This window comes from Portunus trituberculatus, unplaced genomic scaffold (genome assembly GCF_017591435.1).
Source record: "Portunus trituberculatus isolate SZX2019 unplaced genomic scaffold, ASM1759143v1 PGA_scaffold_203__11_contigs__length_482353, whole genome shotgun sequence".
Lineage (NCBI taxonomy): Eukaryota > Metazoa > Arthropoda > Malacostraca > Decapoda > Portunidae > Portunus > Portunus trituberculatus.
Window position 1 is genome coordinate 1 of NW_025541371.1, and position 8,159 is coordinate 8,159.

At 38.1% G+C, this 8,159-nt stretch overlaps 1 protein-coding gene across 1 annotated transcript; it reads right to left on the reverse strand.

The window, feature by feature from the left end:
- Positions 1-6,313: 6,313 nt before the first annotated feature.
- LOC123500334 (tigger transposable element-derived protein 1-like) lies at positions 6,314-7,743 on the reverse strand (the record flags this gene model as incomplete). The annotated part of the gene is made up of 2 exons (XM_045249038.1): positions 7,194-7,743; positions 6,314-6,864 (listed from the first exon to the last, which is right to left on the reverse strand). Coding segments are annotated over exons 1-2 (1,101 nt in total), but the record flags the coding sequence as incomplete, so codon positions are not given.
- Positions 7,744-8,159: the final 416 nt, after the last annotated feature.

Consider the following 8,159-nt stretch of genomic DNA (forward strand, 5'->3'; position numbering starts at 1 on the left):
TTCCCTCTGCGTAATCCCTTTATTTTCCTCTTCCTGCTTTTTACTATCTCCCTAAACGACCTTTGTACCTCCTGATGTTCATGGTTCACTTCTTTCATCCGGGTATCAATTAGATTAAGGCATTCCTCCTTCCTCAAGTCTCCTTCGGATATTTTTATCTCCATTTCCATGAGTTTAGCCTTCATCTCTTCACATTGTTTCCTTAGTTGTTGGTTTTCTTTCTCCATCTCTACTTTTTCCTTCAATAGCTCTTTATTCGCTAGCGTTAACAAATAGATCTCTTTTGAACGAATCATTCTCGGCTAGAACTCTATCCAGTTTTTCTTCTATTGACAAAATGTTTAGGAACTTACTTTTCAGTGCTTGGATTCTTGCATCCATATCAAGTTTCTGCAATCCTTTTGGCGTAGTAATAAAACCTTCAAAGTCTCCAGTTTGCTTGGATGCCATTTTTGTTATTGTCAGCTGATTACGGCCAGAATGATCACCGTCCACACTCTCCTCTCAGGGATCACTCTCCACATCACTCACTTTCAACACTAAGAGACAGTAGGACATTAACGGACACTAACTTAGAGTTACCCGGGCCCTGTAATACCATAGGTATTTTCTTTCTTCCTGTCCGCAGCCGGAAACGAGCCGTCCTCTGTCAGCGGTGGCGGTGTGTGTGTGTGTGTGTGTGTGTGGTGTGTGGTGTGTGTGTGTGTGTGTGTGTGTGTGTGTGTGTGTGTGTGTGTGTGTGTTTTATCTACTTTTTGAAAATGTGATCATAGTCAGTGATGAGTCTGGAAAAAAAACTGATTAACAGTGTTGCACATATTGCATTGAACTTCTTGGTAATTGTCTCCCAAGCTTCCTGTTTCTTAGCTATCATGGAGTAATTACCACTTTTATCAAGCACGACGTTGAATTGGTTAATAAGATCAACCAACGTGCTTTTCTGGTCACTGGTTAGCGACGTCGACTTCTCTCTTCCTTGAGACATGTTATCAGCTGATCGAACGAAATTGTTTATGTTTTCACCAGGTTTTCACTCACACGCTTACCAACCACAGCTATGTGGGGCTACCAACCATTCCGACGCTTCATACCCTTTTGGTAGGCCAGACAAATTAGTTGGCGAGCACTCCAAACACAAAAAACTGAATTGTGGAACTGTCATAAATAGTTGGTGCACGAGCCAAACAACATGGTAAGCGGTTTGGTTTGTTGTCGTACCAATACATTCAGGAACCGGCTGTATGTGCACAATGACTTAACTTACTCTCGTGCCCACATTCTGAAATCTTCCATGTTTTCCACCATCTGGCTTTGACTCAATAGTCACTCTAACCAAATTTATCTTTGCTGTTTATCTCTCCTCTAACTCCTATGACTATAGAAAATTCTTTGACTACTTAACTTTCAAAGTGGAGTACATTCTGTCTCTCTACCCTTTTATGGAGATCTCCATCCTTGGAGATTTCACTACTCACCACCAGCTTTGGCTTTCCTCTCCCTTCACTGACCATCCTGTCAACTTTGCTGCCATACATGACCTAGAGCAACTGTTGCAACACGCTACTCGTATTCCTGACTGTCTTGGAGATACGCCCAATATTCTTGATCTTTTCCTCACCTCTAATCCTTCTGCTTATGCTGTTACCCTATCTTCTCCATTGGGCTCCTCCAACCACAATTTAATTTCTGTTTCTTGTCCTATCTCTCCTATTCCTCCTCAGGATCCCCCAAAGCAGAGGTGTCTCTGGTGTTTTGCCTCTACCAATTGGGGGGACCTGCTTTTCCCTGGAATGATTACTGTTTCTGTGTCAGAGACCCATCTCTGTGTGCTGAATGCATAATAGGGATGATAGTGTCTGGCATGGAAGCATACATTCCTCATTCTTTTCCTCAACTTAAACCTTCTAAACCTTGGTTTAACAAAGCCCGTTCTTGTGCTATACATGATAGAGAGGTTGCCCACAAAGGGTACTTGAACCTTCCATCTCCTGAATCTCATGCATTTTATATTTCTGCCCGGAATCATGCCAAATCTGTTCTTCAACTTGTCAAACACCCTTTCATAAATAGAAAATGTCAAAATCTTTCAAACTCTAACTCCTCTCATGACTTCTGTCATCTGGCCAAAAACATCTCCAAAAACTTTACTTCATCTTTCCTTCCTTTATTTCATCCTGATGGCACCACTGCCATCTCATCTGTTTCTAAAGCTGAACACTTCTCTCAAACCTTGCTAACAACTCCACCTTGGGTGATTCTGGGCTTGTTCCTCCTACTCCTCCTCCCTCTGACTATTTCATGTCTTCAATCAAAATTCTTCATTATGACGTTTTCCATCCTTGTATGGAGTACTCTTTGTATGTTTGGGGGGGCAGTTCCACTTGTACAGTTTTATTAGACAGGGTGGAATCAAAAGCTTTTCGTGTCATCATATCACCTCCTCTGACTGACTGTCTTCAGCCTCTTTCTCACCACCGAAAGGTTGTATCTCTTGCTATCTTTTATCACTATCTTCAGGCTAGCTGTTCTACTGATCTTGCTAACTACATGCCTTCCCTCCACCTGCAGCCTTGCTGCACAAGGCTTTCTCCTTCCTGTCATCCCTATTCTGTCCAACTCTCTAGTGCAAGAGTTAACCAGTACTCTCAATCATTTATACCTTCCACTGGTAAACTCTGGAACTCCCTTCCTGCTTCTGTATTTCCAGTTTCTTTTGACTTGACTTCTTTTAAGAGAGAGGTGTCGAGATATTTGTCCCTGAATTTTGGCTAACTTCTATATTCTTTTAGGGAACTGGCAACATAGTGGGCCTTTTATTTTCATATTTTGTTGCCCTTGGCCAGCTGTCCCTCCTTCATAAAAAAGAAAAAAATAAATACCAGTCTTCTTTTGCTCTTTCCTAGTTCCATTATGTAACATTTCTTGACATTGAACTCCAATTTCCACTTCTTACTCCACTCATAGATCTTATTTATATCTTCCTGTAACAGCAGACAGTCCTCCATGGTTTTGATAACTCTTAGCAGCTTTGCATCATCAGCAAATAAATTAATATAACTATTTACCCCATTGTGAATGTCATTTACATAAATCTGAAATATAACGCTGACCCTTGTGGCACTCCTCTTGTTACTTTACCACAAGATGAGTATGTATCTCTGATCACAGTTCTCATCTCCCTGTCCTTCAAATAATCTCCTGTCCATTCTAACAAAATTCCTTGCTGTCCTAAGTTCTCTAGTTTTAAAGTAGTCTTCCATGTGGGACTTTATCTAAAGCCTTTTTTATGTCCAGGTATACTGTGTCCACCCATCTATCTCTGCTTTCCAGTCCTTCTATTACTATCAAGTAGAAGCTTAATAAGTTCAACACACATGACCGTCCTGTCCTGAACCCAAATTGTCTGTTCAATATGACTTGTTCTTCTTCCATATGTTTAACCCATTTTTATTGATAATTATTTCACACAATTTCCCCATAACACCTGTAAGTGACACTGGTCTGTAGTTTAGTGGTTGAACTGCCTTTCCTCCTTTAAATATCGGTATTACATTGGCTCTCTTCCATTCTAGTGGAACTTTCCCTTCATTTAGTGAACTTGTAATTATTTCCCAAATTGGATCCAGCAGTTGCTGTTTACATTCTTTTAGCACTAAGCCTGATACAACATCCAGCCCCATTGCTTTTCTGACATCCAGATTATTGAATAATCTTCCAATATCCTCCTTGTGTACAGTGATTTTCTGTAATCCTTGGCAATACAATATCCTTTTAGGCTCTGTGAAATCTTTTTCTGAGGTGAACACCATTTTGAAGCTCTCATTCATTATTTTACACATTTCCTTCTCTGTTTAGTATGTCTTCTATCCTTTAACATGTTCCCTGCAATTGCCAGCGCGGTGAACTTGCCCACACTGAGATACAAATAAATTGTTGTCATGTCAATGCTGGTCAAGCCAGCAAAGTGAGAAGAGCAGAGTGTTGTCTGGGAGAACACCCAAAGGAAATGGCAACCTCACCTCAATGTTTGTCAACCGGTGTGTCATCACAAACCGTGAAAAATTTATTACTTCTCTGCGATACAACCCACTGGTGGGCATACTTTATTTGGTGATATTCAATGCATCTCTATTTTGTACTATATTTTTCCTTTCCTAAATTTGTTTCTATAATTTTTTCTTTGTTTTCCATATTTAGAAAATGAATGCTATATGGTTTTATGGCCAACTTACTTCAACAGAAGACAGAGAAGATAAAATAAGATAATAAAGATGATATGAGGATAATTATGAAATTATGAAAAGATCAATAAAGAAAATTAGATATTGAAGCTTATCAAGGAAAGTCCAATTGCCATATCTTAGTTTGAAATATTTGTTATAGAAATATTTTTTTTCTTATGAAGGAAAAAGGCAAGATAATATAGTTTTCTTACATGTAATAGAAAAAGAAAAAAAGTATTTTTCAGTTGATTTTTATATCACATTTTTTTATTTATTCTGTTTTGTTTCTTTGCTTATGTTTATTTGTATATGCAATTCAAAAGGATCATCAATGGCAGTTCTTTTACAAATTGTCAGAATAATATCAGAAAAAAAATAAAACAAAATCAATGAAGCATATCAAAGAAAGTCCAATTGTAATACCTGTTTCAATAATTTGTTGTAGAAATAAGTTTTATCTTCTTCTGAAGGAAAAAAACACAATATGTTTTTCTTACATGTATTAGAAAGAAAATATGGAAATAAGAATACAGTAATACTTCGCTTAACGAACGTTCATTTAACGAATTTCCAGTTTAACGTACTATACAGTGGTACCTTGAGATACAATTTTAATTCATTCTATAACCATCGTTGTATGTCAAAAAAATTGTATGTCAAATCAATATTTCCCATGTAAATACATGTAATATGAATTAATGCATTCTAGCTCTATGAAACCACCCCAAAACACAGTTAAATTACATATAATATACACAATTTTTATATAAATAAACGAGTAATAACACACATAATAAAAAAAATACATTAATATGATAAATGTTAAAATCAATAAAAAAAAGAAAGGAATTTTAATTAAGGCCCTATCACACTGGCCTATGATACGCGGAACCAGGAACATCCGCTCTAGATAGCTGGAACTTGCCCGGTATTAGTGGAACCAAGTTGGGATGGCTTCATATCCATCCCGGTTCTCCGTATGCTATCCCAATGGAAAAGTAAACATGATATATGTAATAAAAACCTTTCATTTGAACTAAAAAGAATGTGACTACATTTTTCATATTGGAAAATTAAATAATATTTCATCAATTTAGAAAGGTAAAGATATATATATATATATATATATATATATATATATATATATATATATATATATATATATATATATATATATATATATGAATATATATATATATATATATATATATATATATATATATATATATATATATATATATATATATGTTGATAGGTTGGGCTCATGGCAACCACCTCTGACTAAAGTTGCCATCGTGCACGTCTCAGCTTTTCTCTAGTTTTTTTTTACTTATTTTTCTTCAACAAGAGGAAATGCAAATGCAGTTCCTGGACAAAGCACAGGCTGAGGTATAAGCGGAATGGTTTTGTTCTGGTTTATTTTGATTAGGCTTTGTCTTGGTTAGTGGGCCATTTGCCTAGCATAACAAGAACACAGGCAGCTTGTGTGTGATAGTGTTCCTGGTTTCGTACCAAGAACCATGACCCACGTTCCACGTATCATAGGCCAGTGTGATAGCCCTTTTACCACAGTGACGGTGAGCTGCGGCCTGCAGGGGGAGGGGGAGGAGGAGGAGGAGGAGGAGGAGGAGTAGGAGAATTTATACGTACGTAATGTACATAAACACAAAAACATTGCTAAACTCATTTCTAATACTAAACTTATTCTTAATGTTTTTTTGGGGGGTGGCTTTTAAAATTTTTTTTTTTCTTATGTAATCATCACCTAATCATCACTTTCATGTCTGGCCTTTTTGGCCTCACTTTTATCAGTTTCAGCACTCTCACGTCTGGCCCTTTTGGCCTCACCTTGACTTTCACTAACTGAGGCCTTCACAAAGTAACGATCAAGAGAGGTTTGTTTCTACCTCCTTCTTAGAATGTTACAAAAGAATGTGAGACACGTATCATTATATAAGACACTCGCTCTGCCTGTAGACAATTTATCAAGGTTTCTTTTTCCACAAAATCTGACACTTCCTGCCACTTGCCTAGGATATCACGAATTTCACGTGAAGTTAGTTCCTCCTCCTGCTCAGTTCTTGCATTACCTCCTCATGGAAAATCTTGTGTAACTCCTTCAGCTCCTCCGTCATGAGTTCTTCAGCGTGCTCCTCAACGAATTCAGCAACATCTGCCTCGTCTATCTGTAAGCCCATAGAGCGACCAATAGATACAATCTCCTCCTCAACAGGATTGAATCCCTCAAAGTCTCGCTCTAAAACAACATCTGGCCATAATTTTCTCCAAGCTGAGTTCAATGTTCTTTTGGTAACACCTTGCCAGGCAATATCTATAAGCTTAACACAGATCACAATGTTGTAACGTTGCTTCCAAAACTCCCTCAATGTTAGGTTCGTATTTTCAGTAACTTCAAAGCAACGCTTGAAAAGATGCTTCGTGAAAAGTTTCTTAAAGTTGGATATCACCTGTTGATCCATGGGCTGGAGGATAGATGTTGTGTTGGCTGGTAGATAGACAACTTTAATGAATTTAAATTCATCTAAAAGGTCATCTGCAAGGCCAGGGGGGTGACCGGGGGCATTATCCAAGAGGAGGACACACTTAAGTGGCAGACCATTATCGGTCAAGTATTTCTTGACTGAAGGACCAAAAACTACGTTCATCCATTCAATAAAAAACTGACAGGTCACCCATGCTTTACTATTTGGAGGCCACAGAACTTGTAATCTTTCTTTAATCACTTTATGAGCTTTGAATGCCTTTGGATTTTCTGAGTGATAAACTATTAACGGTTTCAATTTGAAATCGCCGCTAGCTAACAAAGCAGCGTTAGCCTATCTTTCATAGGCTTGTGACCGGGTAGACTTTTTTCTTCTGCCGTGATAAATGTATGCCTAGGCATTTTCTTCCAAAACAATCCTGTTTCGTCACAATTGAATATTTGTTGTGGCAGGTATCCTTCTTCACAAATGAGTTTTTCAAATTCCTTAATGAAATTTTCAGCCCCCTTAACATCAGCACTCGATGCCTCTCCATGACAAATGACAGAATGAATGCCACTTCGTTTCTTAAAATTGTAAAACCATCCACGACTGGCTTTGAACTCATCACTCCCTTGGCCACCCTGCGATGATTCTCCCTCCGTCTCGGCTGCTTCACGCTTAAGGTCTTGGAAAATGGTGCTAGCCTTCTCACAGATGATCGCTTCAGAAACAGAGTTACCAGCCAATTGCTTCTCCTTAATCCATATTAAAAATAGCCGTTCCATCTCATCATGTTTATCAGTACGTAGCTTGGAAATAATGGTGACGCCTTTGGAAAGTTGCAGCTTTTTGATGTCTTCCTTCTGCTTGATGATTGTGGATATTGCAGAAGGATTGGGGCCATACTCCTTTGCCAAGTCGATGATACAAATGCCACGCTCATACTTTGTGATAATTTCATGTTTTGCTTCCATCGTGATCATTTTCTTAGGTTTTTTCTTTTCACTAGCTTTGTCTTTAGCTTTGGGACTCATGGTTAATAACAAAATAAAGTATACATATCCAAAATATGACGAAAAATGAACACAAACACAATGAATAACACAACGTGTTTGAACAATGAGGCGTCAGCAAACAAACTGAGCGGGCGGCGCAGATTTTGCTACCTAGCGTTCGCTTCTACAATAATTATTATCGTTCATCGTATCTCAAATTTTTCGTTGTATGTTGGGGCATAAATTTTCGAATATTTCATGTCGTATCTCAAAATAATCGTAAGTTAGGACGACCGTATCTCAAGGTATCACTGTATAAAGTTAGTCCAAAAATCCGCATAACGTACAACCACATCCGTTTTAAAGAATCTTCTGGGTTTTAATTTGCCGGGTGAGGGACCAAACGCGGTAATTTCGCTGTGATTGGCTGGCTTCCCGCCTCTGTCTCTAGCGCT